At 35.2% G+C, this 18,561-nt stretch overlaps 1 protein-coding gene across 10 annotated transcripts in view; it reads left to right on the forward strand.

Moving 5' to 3' along the window:
* DENND4A (DENN domain containing 4A) overlaps positions 1–18,561 on the forward strand; it is a 45,242-nt gene that overhangs the window by 9,405 nt on the left and 17,276 nt on the right. For 8 of the 10 annotated variants that reach the window (XM_071813961.1, XM_065846984.2, XM_065846989.2 and 5 more), the window contains 12 exons: positions 4,282–4,611; positions 5,222–5,471; positions 6,818–6,887; positions 8,489–8,658; positions 9,337–9,578; positions 11,502–11,568; positions 12,805–12,863; positions 13,490–13,634; positions 14,227–14,402; positions 15,137–15,237; positions 16,598–16,816; positions 17,062–17,207. In XM_071813961.1, coding sequence (XP_071670062.1) covers positions 4,304–4,611; positions 5,222–5,471; positions 6,818–6,887; positions 8,489–8,658; positions 9,337–9,578; positions 11,502–11,568; positions 12,805–12,863; positions 13,490–13,634; positions 14,227–14,402; positions 15,137–15,237; positions 16,598–16,816; positions 17,062–17,207 — 1,953 coding nt within the window. In that variant the 5' untranslated portion in view covers positions 4,282–4,303. The remainder of the gene's footprint in view (positions 1–4,281; positions 4,612–5,221; positions 5,472–6,817; positions 6,888–8,488; positions 8,659–9,336; positions 9,579–11,501; positions 11,569–12,804; positions 12,864–13,489; positions 13,635–14,226; positions 14,403–15,136; positions 15,238–16,597; positions 16,817–17,061; positions 17,208–18,561) is intronic. The other 2 variants (XM_071813962.1, XM_071813963.1) reach the window with 1 other exon arrangement.

Raw genomic sequence — 18,561 nt, forward strand, 5'->3', positions numbered from 1 at the left:
TTGTGCAGTGTCATGGCTGAGAAATGGTTCTGAGTAGCTGTAGTGGGACTGACTGATCCAGTTAACTTCATTTTATTCTTGCATGGCTAGCCTTGACATTTGTGTGTTGGCAGCACACTTGAACAGGATAATGCAGCAGTACACAGGAGACTGAAATGCTAGGGGCTGTTAGAACTTTACTGGCAATTTTTAAAAACTGATCACTGATTTGTCTGTCCATTGTCTACTCTTTGGGTGCCTTCAAAGGAAAGAGGTTCTTGGGATGTGATTATATGAAGAAAGCTTTAAAAAGACATTATGGCCGTTTTTATTAAAGCTTTGTAGCATTTTTAAAAAGGTGCATTGCAGAGCCCTGCGTTGGTTTCCAACCTATGCTAGGAGACCTTCATTCCTTGTTTACAAACAACATCTCTTTGGAGTCAGGCTAATGAAGTAAAATGTCACTTGCTTTAGACAGCAAATGGGCCTTATAAGGAACTCAAATTAATAAGCTATTTAATGTTCTCAAAGGAAACTGCAGGAAGCAATAGAAATGAAGATGAGGAATATTAAAAGATTACAAGGCAGTTGTATTTGTGTCTGCCAGCCGTGGACTGGCAAAGCTGTTCTACCAGAATCAGATGGTCCTTACTGCTGTCTTTCACACATCATGGATCTCTTGCACATGTAAAAAGCACACAAGTCAATCCTTTTTGCTATCTGGGAAAGCTGGCTTCTCGAAAGAAGCTGGTGTTGCTAGAGCAAGTTCTTCTGGTCTGCAGCCTGCTTACAGGTTATCTCTACAAGTCTGTGGGTAGGAGCAGGTTGTATGAATTATATCAGTATTTTTTTCCCTTGGAAATGGTGCAGTGCCTCTATAGTAAACTCTACTTCATGAAGTATCGTGCCTCATGCTGCTGCACAGATGGAATATAAGCCACATCTGCATTAGTTCTGGTCATGTGGTAAGGAAAAAGCTGATTTGTACACCCATCTTATAGTATTTGAACAAAAAATGTGGTCTGTTCAAAAAGCTTGGACACAGAGTTAGTTATTTTGTCTGAAAATAGGTGAGCTGATATGAAATCATGCCTCTCCATTTTTATTTGCTTTCTGTATGACAATTGTGAGTAGTTCATAGAAAATAGAAAACTTTGTTGGAAGCAAACTAAGCGTATGTGCTGCTCTTTCTGAATTTGCTGGTGAGATCAAAGTTGCACTGATACACCTTCATGGTAAGAGTTTCTACAGAAATTATTCAAGTTAATCAGTTTGTGTGGCATTGCTTTTCACAGAATAATTACTTGTCACTAAATTAGCTCACATTATATACCTTATTTCTGGGGTCTGTTAACACAAAGTTTGCATAAATCTGTTCTCACGGTAAACAGATGTTGATAATTTGAGTATCATAGTAGCTCTAGTAAAGTCTGAAGTCAGCTTGAATAAAATGCCACTGAATTGTTTTGATATCTTCTGCATTTCATCCCATTTTTAGCAGCACGCCTTTGTATCAGAAGGCCGAAATCTGAGGGATGATGCATCATCAGTCAGGCTTATTTTTTCCCTTCTGTAAAATCTGCATTAGATTATGAAACTCTTCCTGACTTGTGTATTACTTGCTATAACCTTAGGAAGCATATTTGTGTGATAGCAGGTGTTTGTATGTAGGGGATTCTAATTTTAACTGGCTCTAAATGAGGAGAGCTTGTCCCAGTTTTTCCTGAAAGTGCTTTTGGGAATAAATGTATGTTTGAATTTAAGACTTTTGGTATAAACTTGACATGAAATAATTAGTAGTGAGGCTTAAATTGTGAGACAGGTACGATTCTTCAGTATAATGTATATATGTATTTCTGTTTAGTTGTAGTGCTGTCTTGGCTAATTAAACTTGAATAAGGTGCTGCTAATACACTGAAGTTCTAAGACTTGCAGTTTTAACAGTCACAGTTTGTATAATTTTTGATTGCTAAAATTGTTAGAAAATATTTAGAACTTCAGTGGTGTTAGCTAAAAGATGCTAGTGTTTGGCCTTATGTTAGAGTTTAAAGATGCTTTATGAAACTTCTTTCTCTCTCCATGCATTTATTGCTAGCCTGTTCTGGATTTGATGGAGCCAAATGTACAGTGAAATAGTAGGCAGCATATGCAGTGATTCAATTTGTGTGTCTTTGGATACATCACTCAAAGAGAAGTTTGAGTTTGTAGTTATTACTCTCATATACTGCTTATTGAGTAACATATTCCAGATGTTTTTGAAGTAATTGCATGTAGGTTAAATTAGACCTAGGTTTGTAACTGCATTCTCTCTTCTCTTGGAAAACAAGCTGAACAGTTATTTACAAACTGTTACACTACTATATATTGATTATTGTTTCCCAGTAATCGTGCGTTCTAAAGTGTCCCATATTGCTTATTAAACATACAGAAAGAAATAAAGGTTGGATAGTTTGGAGATTTTTCTTGGCATTTCCTTGAATAATGTAAATAACCTTGAAGTAAAAACTGTTACTCGTTTCCTTGCAATTGTAGAAGCTCGTCAGGTCCGTTACTCCAGCAGAACACATCCAACCTACAAAATAAGAGCAGGAAGGTGGAATGACCTTTCTTGCACTGGTGGATGAGGTTGATAGTGGAGAATCTGGCACAGGCTGACATTCCTCTTGAGCAGGGACTGATGCTGGGAATCTGAGGTCAGCTAGGAACAATTTGATTAAATGCACAGTATCAATTTGGGACACAATTTCCGTAGTTACCAATGAGAGATGTCTAGATTTATTTTGCTTGTTTTAATGATGGTTTCTTGGTAAAATCCAAGAATCATGATTATATGAAGTTGGGTAAGGCTTAAACTTGGTACCTAGAGCAAAAAATAAAGGGAAATAGATAAAGCAAGTGGAATAAAGGTAGCATGAAAACTGAAGTCCTGTACCCGCTATTCAAACTGTGTTAAATTCTGTTTCTTGAGTTCCTGAGTGGTAGTGAACTCCTGTGTTGTAACAGTTTCTCTTGCAATCAAATTTTACACCCAAACAAAATTAATTCAACAAAAAAGTCTTAAATAGCTTGTCTGGTTTAAAAAGTCTGGAACTTCATGACAGCAAACTTCTGAAGCTCCTTTAGCAAGGTTCCAGCACATATGGGTGACTTAGATAAACATTTTTAGCCCATTTCTCAGTGTTCCATGAAAGAGTGGAAAGTATTTTCTTTATTTGAAAGATCAAGCTATTAAATGAGACATGGGGTTTAAGTGACTTACAAAGGTATTCAGGAGTCTCTGGTGGAGAGGAATCTGAATCATCTGATAATGTTGTGCGCTGTGTTGTTTGCAAGGCCATCCTTTCATCCTACAGATCTTACTTTGTCCTGTGCTGAAGTTAATTTACAACCTTGGTAGCAAATACTACAAAAAAGCACTGTACAGAAAGAATTCATATGTAAAGAATTTTTTTATCAATATATTCCAGGAAGAAATAATGTGTTTTTCCAGCACAGTTTGCCTGGAACAGCAAGACCGTATTCCTTTTCATTATGAAAACCTTCAGGTGGTCTTAAATGTTTTTCTGTCACAGTGGTCTGCAGTCCATTGAAGCTGACTTGGTTTAAATGTCTTGTATAAAAGTTGGTGTATTGCTGGCTGTCGATGTGTTACATATCAAGGATCTGAGCCCCAAAACACTGTGAAATAAAATGGTATCAACTTTTAGCTTGCAAAAGTACTCCATGAAGATCTGGCCTTGGTATCTGATGTAAAATCCCACAGGGTGAGGTAGCTGTGAATATTATAGTCATATCTTTAGAATAATCACGACAAGCTTTGCATAAATGTTTAATATTCAGGAAGTGAATTAATTCCAGATCATGCCTTAAAGATCCATTGTCATGGTGAAAGGAGCACAGTAGCAGACTATATGCAAAATACATAAGAACTGCTTTTTATCTTAGCCACGAGCTTTCATTAGTGAACTCTTTGCAAAACTTTGCACACTGTTTTGCTGTTACTGTTCCTGTTGATTCAGCTGCTCTAGCATGTAAGTAGAGGCCACTTGGGTTTTCCATCTGAAGATTTAAGAATTAGCTCTCATGATTGTGACTCAGAATCCCAAATTGGAAAGATCATGTTTACAAATGAAACATGTTATATGATCTGATGATGGATCTCTAATTTCTTTTGTATTCTTATGTTGTGTTTTCATTTATATTATTGCTAATTTTCTGTTTTTAAAAAATAAACATAATTTTAATCTTTCTGATGTCTTAAGTTTCCTTTAAAAATACTGATATATATTTCTTTCTTACCAGTTAGAACGTCTTGTAATGGAAGATGGAAGACAAAGGGGCTCGTGTTGCTGACTACTTTGTTGTCGCAGGATTAACAGATATTTCAAAACCACTGGAGGAAGAAATCCACTTCAATGATGCTTGCCATAAAATTGCTAAACCAAAAGAACCTGTTACAGATGTAACAGTAATTAATAAATCTCTGGGGGAGGAAGTTCCTCAGGGATATAAATGCATAGATGTTACTCCCTCAGGACTGTCTGCAGATCTTAATAATGGCAGTCTTGTAGGACCACAGATATACCTTTGTTATCGCCGAGGAAGGGATAAGCCCCCGCTTACTGATTTGGGGTGAGTGGTTTTTCTGTTCCCGTAAGTGATTTTGGCAGTTTTATTTGACTAACAAGATTTATTGAAGTACCATGCTTTTCTAATATAAGGCAAAACTCTGAAGAGGAGGATATTGCTTGACTTGAGCATACTGTAACCCAATATGGTAGGAAAAATGCATGCTGAGTGCATTTTAGTGAAAAGTCTAGACCTTTGCATTTTGGAGGTTTCAAAACCATTTATAATTTTCAGTGTATATATTTTGGTTGAGATAACATGCCTAACGTATTTAATACAGATTGAAAAGTGGTGAGTTGTATGATGTTCTTAGGATCAGGCAATGAATCTTTAATATAATTGAAAATAATACTATTTTATGGTAAACAAAACATTTAAAAGCAATTATACATGAGGAAAACTAGTATAATTTAATCACAAAGCTTTTCTATTAGAATGCAGTTTGATACAACATGACCTGAACTTGTCAGTAAAAATGTTTTAATCGGAGATCGGGACGAGAGGTGCTGCTAAACTAGTACTGTTCAGTTATAATTCTTACTATAGCATTAGTATTCAAATGTTAAAGGAAATTATGTGCCTTCTGACTTTTGTTCCTCCCATTTTTAACTAGGGTTTTATATGATGGGAAAGAAAGAGTAAAGCAAGGTTGTGAAGTAATTCAAACTACTCCATATGGTCGGCCTGCTAATATTAGTGGCAGCGCGTCGTCACAAAGAGTGTACATCACTTACCGAAGAGCATCCGAAAACATGACACAAAACACATTGGCTGTTACGGATATATGTATAATCATACCAAGTAAAGGAGAAACCCCGCCACATACATTCTGCAAGGTTGACAAGAATCTTAATAATAGTATGGTAAGATTCAAAATCTGGATTTTGAACAGTTGTTATTCAATGATGTGATGTTTGTGGAGTATTTGTGACAATTCTCAGAGGACCTGGTAAAAAATTTTGATAAGCACTCTCCAAAGATACATCAGATCTTGGACTGGTTGGAGGATTAGTCCTTAGGACCTGCTGTGTCACCATGTGTGTAACTGGAGGTTTTACAAATGTGACTACTTCTGATGCTGATTTTACTGTTGTGATGGAAATTGTGTATCTAACAACTTAATGCTTAATATGGTTCCGAAGCCAGACCTGCTAAAATGCGCAGGCATCACAGCACTTTGTTTTGCATAACTTAATATCTTCTTGTCTCCTAATGGAATCTGCAGCCCTATGTACCGGGTTTCCTAGGGGACTCAAAAGTCAGCGTGCTGGCAAGGATGCTGGCTGCATATGGCAATAGTATGATGCGAAAAAGATCGTGATGGAAATTGATCTGCACTTATTTTTAAATAAATGTCTGTAGACATTAACAAATGGATTTTTCAGTTCTACCAGTCCCTGTGTGGACTGCGTTATGGGAGTGCTGTCTTACAGAAATTGCTGTATCTTTCTCCCATCCCTAAAAGCTTTGCGCCCTTAAAAGGTGCCGGTCTTTTCTGTGGCTTTCAATGTTCTTTATTCTCACGTCCAGAAATTGAGAACTTCAGAAATATTTTAAAACATTAAAGAAGTTGTTGTTTAGAAGCTGCAAAAACTATGACTTTATGCCAGTGTTTTACAGACCATGAAATCACAGATGGAATAAGGAATTTGCCCTAAAGATTAGTGTGATTAAAATATAAATGCAGGCACAAAAGAAAATCGATAAGTATTAAAGTAATACACGAATGTAGTTAATAGCAGAAACATTGCGCTGTGTGTGTGTATATATAAATACCTGCATGTATGTATATGTATCTGCCTATATACACGTTTAAGCCAGAAGTTTAATGGAATGGAGAAAGGCTTAAATATTTATATGGATGACAGTTGTACTTAAAATTCCATAGTTATGTTCACAAATGTTTTGGAGAAGAATTTATAGGTCTCATGCCTCAGTCTAGAAACCAGTTGTGTTTGGGAGGTCAGGCTGTGCCTGCTGTGGATCGGTGGCTCAGAGCTAACGTGGTGCTTTGCTTTCAGTGATCTGTTTGTGGCCGTTGTCTGAAAGGATGGCATAGCAGCCCCCGAATTCCAATATTTTAAAGCTCTATATTTTTGTGTATAGATTATGGTCCTTTGTAAAGAGAGGAGGCTTTCCTCCACTATTTTCTGTTAAATTATTTTCTTATACTTCAGCACGTAATGCAATAATTTCTTTTGTTTTACAGTGGGGCTCAGCAGTATATTTATGTTATAAAAAGTCTGTGGCAAAAACCAACACCATATCATATAAAGCTGGTATGTAACTACTATTTAGCTTTAACTTCAATTCAGGGTGTACAAGCTTATTTGTGATGTAATACATTTTTAATTGAAGAGTTACTTGACAAAGACACTATCTTGGCATTATCCAGAAAGGAATCTTTCCCTAGAGAGTCCTTTTAAAAGTGTCCTAACATAAGCCTTAGAATTATGTATCATGACCATTTGTTTTAAAATTGCTTTTAATTGGAATCTCAGTTGTGTTTTGATAGGTTTCTACAAACCTGTGTGTCTCTCAGCTCTGTTTTTGTTGCTAAGAACTGTCTCTTAAGAATGCATGTGTGTGTATATATATATATGCAGAAGAAAATACTAAAAAAATTACTTGATGAATTTTCACAATCACTTTCTTCAGTAAACATTTTGAGGATATTGGGGAATAGAGCAGATTTCCACACTGCCCTGAACATCAGTGGCATTGAGCTCTTAAGTGTTTTGCATTGCGTATCATCTTTATTTTGTTTTATTTATAAGACAGAATTAGATTTGCTATGGCTCTAATGAAATGTGTTGTTTTTTTTCTTTTCTTTTTTTTAAATCAACAACAAAAACTCTGATATTGTTTGCATGCATGTCATGAGCATGATTCAGGCTTAAGCTTTAATTTACTTATATCCCTTTGAGATGCTGCTTTCTGTAAATAACAGTAGTTTGGGACTAGCTAAAAGGTGGACACTGAATTTGTAAATAAATACAAATATTAAAAAGCTCCACATCTGTTAGTAGCCTACACAAAATATTGCTTCTTGGGAGGAAAAACCAAACCAAACCACTGCCCTTCTTGATGACCGGTTTTTGTTGCTTAGTAATATTTCACTGTATATTAGATTAGAATGTGTAGTGATTGTGTTTTCTAATGCAGAGAAATCCTAAATCTCTTCACACAGTATTAATTCTCAGTTTGGAGTCCCCTGGGTTCATAATGAGCACGGATAGTTTGCCACAACCATGTGATGTAACTGAAGACCTGTATGAACTTCCTGTTTTACAGCTATGTTTAAAATTAAATCTAAACACATTAGTCTGATAGCCCATTAGCTGAATCCTCAGCTGAGGTAGATCAGCATAATTAATTGGTTAGATTCTATTGAAACAAAAAAAAATTATCTGTCTAATATCTAACATATCAGATATTTCAGGAAACTAGTTGGCAAGAACTACTTACTTTTATAATTGAAAGCGTCAGTCTAATTTCTCAGTTATTCAGGTTACCATTTTTTCAACTAAATTTTAAATCTTTACTCATACTAGTGAAGAATGTGAGCTATTACAGTAATAGCTGAGATGCACAGAACCTGCGAACAGAAATAGATAAATTAGTTATAAAGAGTTCTTAGAATGGTAAGTGGCACTTCAGCCCAGCGTTTTAATGGGTGATTCCTCATCAGGCCTTGGGAGCACGCTGCCCCTTGCCAGCTATTTGCTGTGCCTGATTATTTACAACTTCACTGAAGTTTATTGAAGTCAGTATATGCTGATACACAATTTCTCTGGGCATTTTTTTAAATGGAATGAGCTATTACAAATGTGTTTCTGCTATTCCTTACATAACTGCCTTTTACAAATTGCCTTTATAGGTTTAATATGCAGATATCCTGAAGAAGATTATGAATCATTTCCATTACCAGAATCTGTGCCTCTTTTTTGTCTACCTATGGGTGCAACGATTGAATGTTGGCCGTCTAACAGTAAATACCCTCTCCCAGTTTTTTCTACATTTGTACTAACTGGAGCTTCTGCAGAAAAGGTATTCTAAAAGCTTTAAAAAAAAATCATGGTTTATAATTTGAGTTTAAAAATGCAGGTGTTTATCTTTTCAGGGTGCATATTTTCACAAACTTGCATCTATTTGTTTGGGCTTAGTTCAAAGACTATTTTAAAGAGTGACTTGCATTTATTTTGCTTCTGGACAGTTGATCATATAAACGTGTTCTCCCTTGCTTTCCAATCATGTTAGTCTTTGAAACTACAGAGCTGTAAAAATTCTGAGTGCATATACATGCAAGTATACCATTTTTATTGCAAGCGTGGAAACAACCTTGCATGTATATGCTTGTTCTAAAAAGTAAATTGAATGTCAAAGGAATACTGCTTTGAGTTGCTTATAAAGAATTCCTAAAATAGCTTTAAAAGCAATTGTAGGAACAGTTGACTATATACTCTGTATAATCATAATTTTTCTCTCACTTAAATCGTTTCATAAATTACTCTTTCTCATATGACATTAAGTGTTTTAAATGAATAATAGTCAGTCTGGATTTTCACAGCCATAAGAATATTCCAGAATAGATGGCTTCAAAAGATGGTACATTAATGTAACTTTTCAAACAGTAACACCAACTTGATTTTCCTCGCCTGTTTGGGTGTTGTTCGATTGCTTTGAAGATGGAGACAGATTTGCTGACTTCAGCTTTGCTGTTTGCAGGTGTATGGTGCTGCTATTCAGTTTTATGAACTGTATGCTGAAGAGAATCTCACAGAGAAGCAAAAATCTCAGCTGGGACTAACAGCTGCTGCCGAGGGAAAGTCAGACACATGCCGAACAGTTCAAACGAATAAATGCATCTGTCTGCTCTCTCACTGGCCTTTCTTTGATGCTTTCAAGAAGTTTCTTACCTTTCTGTATCGTTACTCCATCTCTGGTCCACATGTTCTACCCATTGAGAAGTAAGTACTTCATAACAGTGCTTTCAGTTGATGACAGCTTTTTGTTTTACTTCTAAGTTTCCTATAATATCCTTTTTATTTCAGTCAAACATTGAATATAATGGTTACAGCAGATTAAGCACTTTTCTCTGTTGATTAAATGTATCTTTACTTCCTGAAAAAGCCCAGATTTTTATTTGTGATTTAAGTGCCTGCAGAGGTATCTCTGAAAGCTCTTTAAAATTAGCTTTACACCCTTTATCATAGTGATTAGGAGAACAAATTATAAATCCTTTCTTAATTTTTAATACATTAAGGTAGAAGAAAAAAATATCTAGCTCTGAATTTTTTCAAATGCCTGATATGTAATGAGAGATAATAAAGTGGATTTGATTTTTTTTTTTTTTCCCCCATTAGTAATCCTCTTCTGTTTGTGATGAATAAACTTCATTTCATTCTTACATAAAGGATTTCCCTTTTTAAAATGCAGAGGAAGTCCTCACATCCAAGGAGAGGTTGATATCTGTAACTGATATGTAATGCCATTTAACATTTTCTAGTCTAACACAGCTTTTCAGTACATCAGACTTCAAGTGCAGTATTGGTTTGGTTTGGTTGCGTGTTGGGTTTTTTCATTACACATCAGTATTCTGATTAAACTTTAATATTAAACTTCATGTGACTTTGGTTTTTATGGATTAAGTGAGTTTTTTGTTATTGTTTATCTACTTCATTATTTCACTTTGTATCTACTATACTTCTTTTAAAATTCTGATAGGGTCAATTTCCAATAATGAAAAGATTTTTTTTTTTTTTAACCTGGGAACTATATTTGGTTTTTGAGTTTTGCGAACTAATTAGAAGCAAATATAATAAATAATAATAATAACTGGTCAGTTTACTGTGGATAATTTAAATATAGCTACACTACCTTGCATGAAGTTAAATAGTAAGTAGCCTGGTTTCTTCAGCTATTTTAATACTAATGAAAATTGTTTGTGCCGTACATGCGTATTTGAACATTTTCTGCATCCACAAGCAGCTGACCTTGCCCTTCGTGTTTCCTCTATGTTTCTTATGCCTGCCACCATCCTTGTACGAAATGTATGAAATATATAGCTTTGAATCAGAAACATAGAATGAGTCTTCTATGTAAATCAGTGTGTGTTTGTGGGTTTCTCTGAATTTCTTCAAAATTTGGTTGTCTGCATCATAATCATGGTAAAAGTTGCAAAAATCCCACTAAAGGATGTGCTGTAGCGTGCAGTTTCTGATGGATTACCTCTGCCTGAGTGTCTACTGATTGCAGGTGGTTTCTTTCAATGGGAAAATGTGTATTATGTAGAACCCCTACACTTTTAGACCTTTTGTATGTTAAAGCAGTTTATAAAACCAAGAACTTACATTTTAAATACATTTCCCTGTATTTGTAATGTTTGGAAAAACTTTAACACTTTTTTCCTCAGAAATTTTGCATAACATTTTGTATTTGGAAATGGAGAAAATTAATTAACTCAAGGACTCAATACTCAGTTCTGAGTGTGTTTTTGCAAATAACCAGTGCTGTCTCTGAGGTATAGCACTTATCAAGCCAGAAGCATGATTGTAAAATGGTATTGTGATAGTCAAACATTGATATTTCTACTTTACAATATAAAAAAAAAAGTGCTACTTATTTTTCAGTGTCATGAACCAAGCTCGTAGTCTGAAAGATAATCTGGCCTGCCATTTTGGTTGTCACTTGTAGAAAAGATTTTTCAAGGTCAGAACATCCCTGTAGGATTTGAGGCCTGTTTTGGTGTTTGGCTTTTTGTTCTCTCGGTCTTCTGAATAAGTATTTACTGGTTTTGTATAATAATTTAATTTACAGGCCAAAATTTGTCTTGAAGTAAAGCAGTTTAAGCTTCTCATTTCTACTAAATCTGTATTCTTCTTTTTCTCTAGACACATTTCCCATTTCATGCATAAAGTTCCTTTTCCATCCCCTCAGAGGCCACGAATTCTAGTTCAGGTAAGTGTCAATTTCTTCTTAATTGCCATGTTTTAAGTGAAGGCAGAACAGCTGTTGAACAGGTTTGTAAATGGAAAATATTTGTTACATCTTTTTGTTTGTTTGTTTGTTCAGGATTTTTTTTCCGAAATTCATACACTTGATTTTTACAGATTTCTCCTTGTTCTGATGCCACTTCAGTTAAGGACTTTAATAATGTATTACAAGATACCATTTAGTGAGCTTGGGACTTAATTTCCCCATATACTCTGAAAAAAAAATTTAAAGGAAAACTACTCAAAGTTGGCATCTGTTTTGATTTTTGCAACAACTTTTGAACAGTTTTCTTCTTACAACTGTATGAAGGCTTAGTGTGAAGTAAATAAATAGAATTAAAAGCAGCTGTGAAGCATATATTCATTATTACCTGGTTTCCCCAAAGGGGAACCCAATTGGGTTATCTGTTACTTGAAATTTTACCCGTGTCACAGTTTGTAGGAGAGAGGAAATCCCTGTCTCAAAGACTTCTTAAGAGAAGTGTTGTTATTGTTATTTATTTATTTTTTTCTTTTTTCTTCCCAAGAGGCAAAATAGGAAGAGATGTGTAAAAACTTTATTGCTGAGAAAAGACAGCGCTGTTCTGGTTGTAGTTGTTCTACCAATCCTGTGGTTTTGAACAAGTTGTTACAAACTGATGTTACTCCCTGTTGGAGAACGCTGTGCAGTTTTAAGTCTTAATGCAGTAGCCTGTGCACTAGTGAAGTCTTGGGTTATGTCCTTATAGAAAGTATGGAACGTTAAACATCCTCCTTGGTGTACTGGAATATTCTAAGGAAGTGGCATTTATTACTGTTACTGAAAAGGGGTTGGAGAACAGTTACACTGAAACTGAATTGCCCCTGCCCTTTGAAATCTGTGGATGAATTGCGGGTCTTCACTTAAAATATAGAAGACATCATTTTTCAGTAGTTGATAGATTCATTTTTTTTCAGCATTAGCTAGTTTAAATTCTTCTTTATGAATCTGCAATGTATTCAGTTCTGATTAAGAAAGGAAGAATGTGCTTTACCTGGTTTTTACTAAAAGATACTGATGCACAGCGTTGCACACCCACTTCTTGCAGTGCAATACAGTTGGGCTATAGAAGGTTTGGCTTAGTTTAGATTTTATTTTTAGGTGGGTTTTTTGTTATAGTTGCAGAATTTCTAATATTTCCAGTTCGGAATAAAAATAATGCATTTTAAAATTTCTTTCCAGCTATCTCCACATGATAACTTGATTCTTAGCCAGCCTGTGTCATCACCCCTTCCACTGAGGCAAGTACAGAATCTGCTGTTTAATTGTGAAATGTTTTATGGCTTACATTGTGGAAAAGATCAGTATTTCTAGTTGTGATCGTGCACATTAACTTACCTTGTCTGGTGCCTTTTGTAGCTAGCGTATCTGGAGTTTATTTATGTGAGCAGACCTATGCCCTGGCAAGAATAGATACTTAATGAACAATATATGTGTTTTTTCAAATAACTTTAGCGGTTGTTAGATCCCCTTTCTAGGAGTTGGTACCTGGGCTCCCGAGATAGAGCAGCTTTTGTATTGAAAGATAATTGAAGCGGTTCTGTGACTGTCTTAACTTTCGCATCTCGCAGGATAATGATTAAAGAAATGCATGTTTTCTCCCTGTAAATTGCTTCTCAAAAAGAAAAATCATCATGCACATGTCCTGAAAATAGTTGAGAGTGATTAAGTAATGACTACTGGGAAGTAACTGTTCTTCGCTGACCAGTGAAGTGTACCACGTAGTCTGCCTTGCAATCTTCTTTAAAAGAAATATTTACAGATTGAAGTTTATAAAATCCTACTCTAATGCCTTGGTTTCTGTTTTGTTATTGAAATTTTTTTATTGTTCCCTGGAACTCACCAACGTGTTTCTGTTCTGTAACAGCGGGGGCAAGTTTTCTACACTACTCCAGAATTTAGGACCTGAAAATGCCGTAACTCTACTGGTCTTTGCTGTGACGGAACATAAAATTCTCATCCATTCATTGCGACCTTCTGTCCTTACTAGTGTGACAGAGGCATTAGTTTCTGTAAGTAACATTCTTTTAATCATACACCTTTGAGTAGAAAAGATAATGCTTTTTAGATAAAATCTGAAATTAGTAATAGTGCTGTTAGCCTTAAAGGTTACTTAAAAATAAGAATAAAAATAAAGATTATTAGGGAGGAAAAAATAATGTTGCTAATGATATCCATGAAGACAGAAGAGAAAGAATAACTGTTTGTTCTTTGACTGTAAGTACTGTAAATAAGCATCTTGTTTGGCCGTCACAATGCAACGAGTTCTTCATTTTCCCACATAGCACTGTATTCTCTCTTGCAGAAGAATTTTAAATGCGTGTTATTTTCTTGCCTGTCTTCGCTATAGGCATTGTTTTACTACATATACTATATACAGGTTGTTATATAGAAGAGCTTATTTTTCCTACAGATTGAACACATTGAATTTTAAAGAAATTAGTGCATTTTTATTTAATAATCTGTACTTAGATTTTTCACTAATAGTCATCTACCATATTAAATACTTTTGAAGTGGCAGTTAGTGAAGTGTGGTTTATACTTGCACAGATTATATTATTATACAAGTTTAACCTATGTTTTTATCTCTGCACATTTTCAAAGATGATATTTCCCTTCCATTGGCCTTGCCCATATATTCCTCTCTGTCCCCTGGCACTGGCAGATGTGTTAAGTGCCCCATGCCCCTTCATCGTGGGAATTGATTCAAGATACTTTGATCTCTATGACCCTCCACCAGACGTTAGCTGTGTTGACCTAGATACCAATACAATTTCTCAGTAAGTATTTATTAACAATTTTTCTTCTGCATTAATTTTCAAAGGCAGAAACTAGCTTTTTGGCAAAACTTTGCAGGGTTTTGTTTGTTTTAAGCCTCTGACTTTCCTGTGCTTTTTCTTGGAACAGATTAATTCCATTTCATCGTATGGAAAAAAGTATTAAACAGACGCTTATAATTTTTGCAACTTTGTGACCAGTAGGGTCTTGAGGTCTTGAGGTATGCTGGTGCCCTCTGTTGACAAAGGGCATTGTAATTTTTTTTTGTCATTATAATGGTATAGTTAAGTCCAAATCTATATGCACTAACCACAAAGCAGTTATCAAATTGATTTCAGATTACTATGAGCATTCTAGCCATTATCTCCATCCTAGTTTAAGTAATTGCAGTTCAGAACATGGTGTTTGTGGTGGCTGTTTGTGCAACAGCAGATGCTTAATACTGTTAATCTGCCTTTCGTGAGTTCTGAGTGGATTGGTTTCAGTGCTAGAGTGTGGCTCCTGGAATCCGGCACATTGGTTGGATGGCAGTGATCAAATCTTCATATAGTAAACCAAGTTTGACCTTTCTTGATTGTTTTTCAATGCTTCTTAGTCCTGTTTTAATGGAGCAAATTGTGTATGATGTTCTCCCATTCTTTGGTGGGACAGAAAAATCCTCTGAATGCAGTCCTGTCTGCACACATATTCACACATATTCTAGTGTATATTCATACTTTGTTTTTTTTTCTTCTAGAACTGGAGATAAAAAAGCTATTGCATGGAAGATCTTGCCAAAGAAACCTTGTAAAAATCTGATGAACACTTTAAGTAATTTATATCAGCAACTGGCAGAATGTGAGTGCAAGTGCATAGTAAGATTTACATTGCATATAGCGTGCCACATTAACAGATAAATATAGCTAATTAAATATCTTCTTAAGTCACCCATTACACTAAACATAGTGTTTTTGTACAGAATTGGGAAATCTGTGCTTTAAGTCCAGAGATTAGAACCCATATAGGGGCCTTTGAGGTGGAGTAGACTTCCATCTATATAAGGTGATGCTCAACAGAAATATCTTTGTATTGATGATGTCATTGTACCAAAAAAAAATAAAAACAAACAAGCAGAGCTTGTATGAGAATAGTAAGCAAAGAGTAGGCCAGGAACTAATAAAGACCTTTGGTTTGTCTTCAAGGCCTGCTCAAGTCTTGACAATTGAGAGGACTTTGGCACTCAAGCTGATAGTACTTTGCTGAAAATTTTAAGATGGAAATAACGAGTGTTTTAGAAACATCGGGGTTTGAAATGTGTAGCACAATTGCTGGACGTTTCTGAGAAAAAAAAATTGGTTGTTGATAGAATCCTCAAATATTGCAAAGCAAAGAATGTTGAACCTTGATGTGAGAAAGCAGAAAAACAGGGATGATACTGGTGAAATTCTTTAAAACAAAACACCTGGAAATAGAAATGTGAAGTGTGATGAAAATTGTCTATTGCTTCATAATTTTGGCATATTTTACTGTGAGGATTTCCTTAGAAAAAAATTTTAAACCTTATACTCTCTATATAAAAAGAGTGGTATTGATCTTAAATTCTATTACAGAGTAAATTGCTTAAACATAATATCACTATAAGGTTGGCTGTAATTATATTACCTGGAAAGACGGTAGCGAAACCACCTTGGCACTTTGTACGAGTGTCTATTTTAAGACCAGGGGGTTTGCTAGAACTTTAAAAAAAAAAAAAAAAAACCACCCGATTTCTCTCTCTATCAGCATTTTTCATTGTGCTGGGTTTGAAAGGTTCCACTTTGCATCTGAGTGGGGTTACTCTGTGTATATAGGTCCTTAGTATGGAACACCTTGAAATGAAAGGCACTGTAGAAAAAAAAATACCATATCTGTGTGTTTGTCCCTAAAATATGCTTCTTTAATCAGCTCTTGTATAAATTTTCATATGTTTTTATAAATAGCTTTCTTTGAGGGTTTTTTTAAGCCCTGTCCATACTGGTTCTCTCTGTTGCTTTAGTAACGAATGTGCTGAAAAGGTAAATGTGTCTTGCTTTTGGTATTATCCAGAGATGCACTAGTTGTACAAGGTCAACCTGAATCCATTGTCGCATGTCATGACTGAGTTTAATAGCATATATTGTAATCTGTTCCAAACTTAATGGAAAAAAGTGAAACATTACGATATTGGTTTTGTTCACAGTGCAACAGAGACCAAGAGAAGATGCATTAATGGAACTGGCAATGAATGACTATGATTTTAATTCTGGGAAGAAACTGCATCTGTTAGATTTGGAGATCCAGGAAGCATTTCTGTGTTTCATGGCCTCAATACTCAAAGGTTACAGGTCTTATCTCAGGCCAATAACAGAGGCACCCTCTGAAACAGCCACAGATGCAAGTTCTCTCTTTGAACTACAAGGTGAAGAGTCAGAAACTTGTTTTATATGCATTAATTTATTATTTTAAATTCTCTCTTATTTAAAGAATAAAAATATTTGCAGTGTTAGAGTTGTGAGTGATGGTAGGAATGTAAATGCAGAAAAATTGCTTAGTAGTGGCAAGGAAAGCGAAAAGTTTATTGGTTGTTGGTAGAATGCTTCCTGACTTTTGATGAGGGCTTCTTTGTTTTAGGTTTTCTTACCTGCTTCTGATTTCACTTCATAGGTTTCCTCAAAAGTCGAGATCGTTCCCATCAGAAGTTCTACACACTGATGACCAAAACTCAGATGTTTATTCGCTTCATTGAAGAGTGTTCTTTTGTCAGTGATAAGGACGCAAGCCTTGCATTTTTTGATGACTGTGTAGATAAAGTAAGTGTGACTTCATATGCATATAGCTTTTAAACTTCGGCTGTTGCTTACATTATCTGATATATAGTACAAGCAGAATGTATTTCAAGTGCAAGTTTATTTCTGTTTTTCCTTTTACTTTTTTTCTAGTCATGGTAACCTTCCATTTTACTTTTTTGTTGGGCTTTCCTTCATTCTCTGCTTCTGATTCTTGAACGTGTAAATAGCATACGGTGAGCACAAATTAGAAATGCTAATTTTCACCTGTATGTAAGGCTCTGAAATACTGAGCCATAGGTAAGTGTAATACTCTAAGGTAGGAACTTTGAGGTTCTTCATCAGAGAATTATGTTCTTTTGGTAAAACTACAAGTATTTTTATAGCTTATGTAGTATATATTATATATTAATATTATATATTATATATTAATGTCTTTCACTAGGTGAACCAGTACCTGAAAGGGAATGCATGAACGGTGATGTCACGGGTTGAAAGATGATACAACACTTTCTTATGGGTAGTTACAGACCACTAGGTTGAGACAAATTTTATGTGCTGTGAAATTAGTTGTGTATAAAATATAATCTAAGGCTTTCCTCAGATAATTTATAAAAGCAGTTGAAGCTGAAGACTAATCTCTTCTACATGTTAAGAACAGTTGAAGCTGAAGACTAATCTCCTCAACATGTTATTTTATCCCAGAGAGCAGCAGCAGAAATTATAATTAGTTGCCCATTTTGTTTACTGAAAGATGTGGTGCAATTGTCTCAAAAGTTTTTATTTTTCCAGGAATTCAAGAATTGTGAATTCAATACATATTTAAATGACTAGCTTTATTCTGTGTCACTGGTGAAGCTTGTAACTGTGGGGTTTCTACATCCTTAGAAGTATTTAAATTGCTAAGTAAGGTTTCATTTATATCTACTTTTCAGGAGCCATATGTTCTTGTTGCTTGGCTGGTTCTATTTGCTAATACTTTCCATCTGTCTCATGTAGTAAAATATGTAATTAAGAACATCTCTCTGTATGTTTATCAAATTTTAAATATTGAAGAATTCTGCTGAAACTACTTGGTATATTTCCACCTCACTGGAGGACAAGAACTGTGGAATATGCTTCTTTTTGTGCATTAATTCTCTCTTGCTAAACTCTTAAGTCACGAAGAACCCACATCTTTGTGTTCCACAGGTTGCTTATTCATTTCCTTGAAGTAATGCACCATTTGGCTGTAATTTGGTTGCCATTTAAACCATTTAAATAATGGCTATAAAGGTAAACTGTGGCAATATTTGAGCTGAGCACAGGGGCGATCAATATGTGAATAAACAGCATGTTCTGTGTACTAGGAAGTAGTTTTTGATAGTGCCAGCTCTGA

Source organism: Patagioenas fasciata, chromosome 12, assembly GCF_037038585.1.
Source record: "Patagioenas fasciata isolate bPatFas1 chromosome 12, bPatFas1.hap1, whole genome shotgun sequence".
In the NCBI taxonomy this organism is placed as follows: Eukaryota; Metazoa; Chordata; class Aves; order Columbiformes; family Columbidae; genus Patagioenas; species Patagioenas fasciata.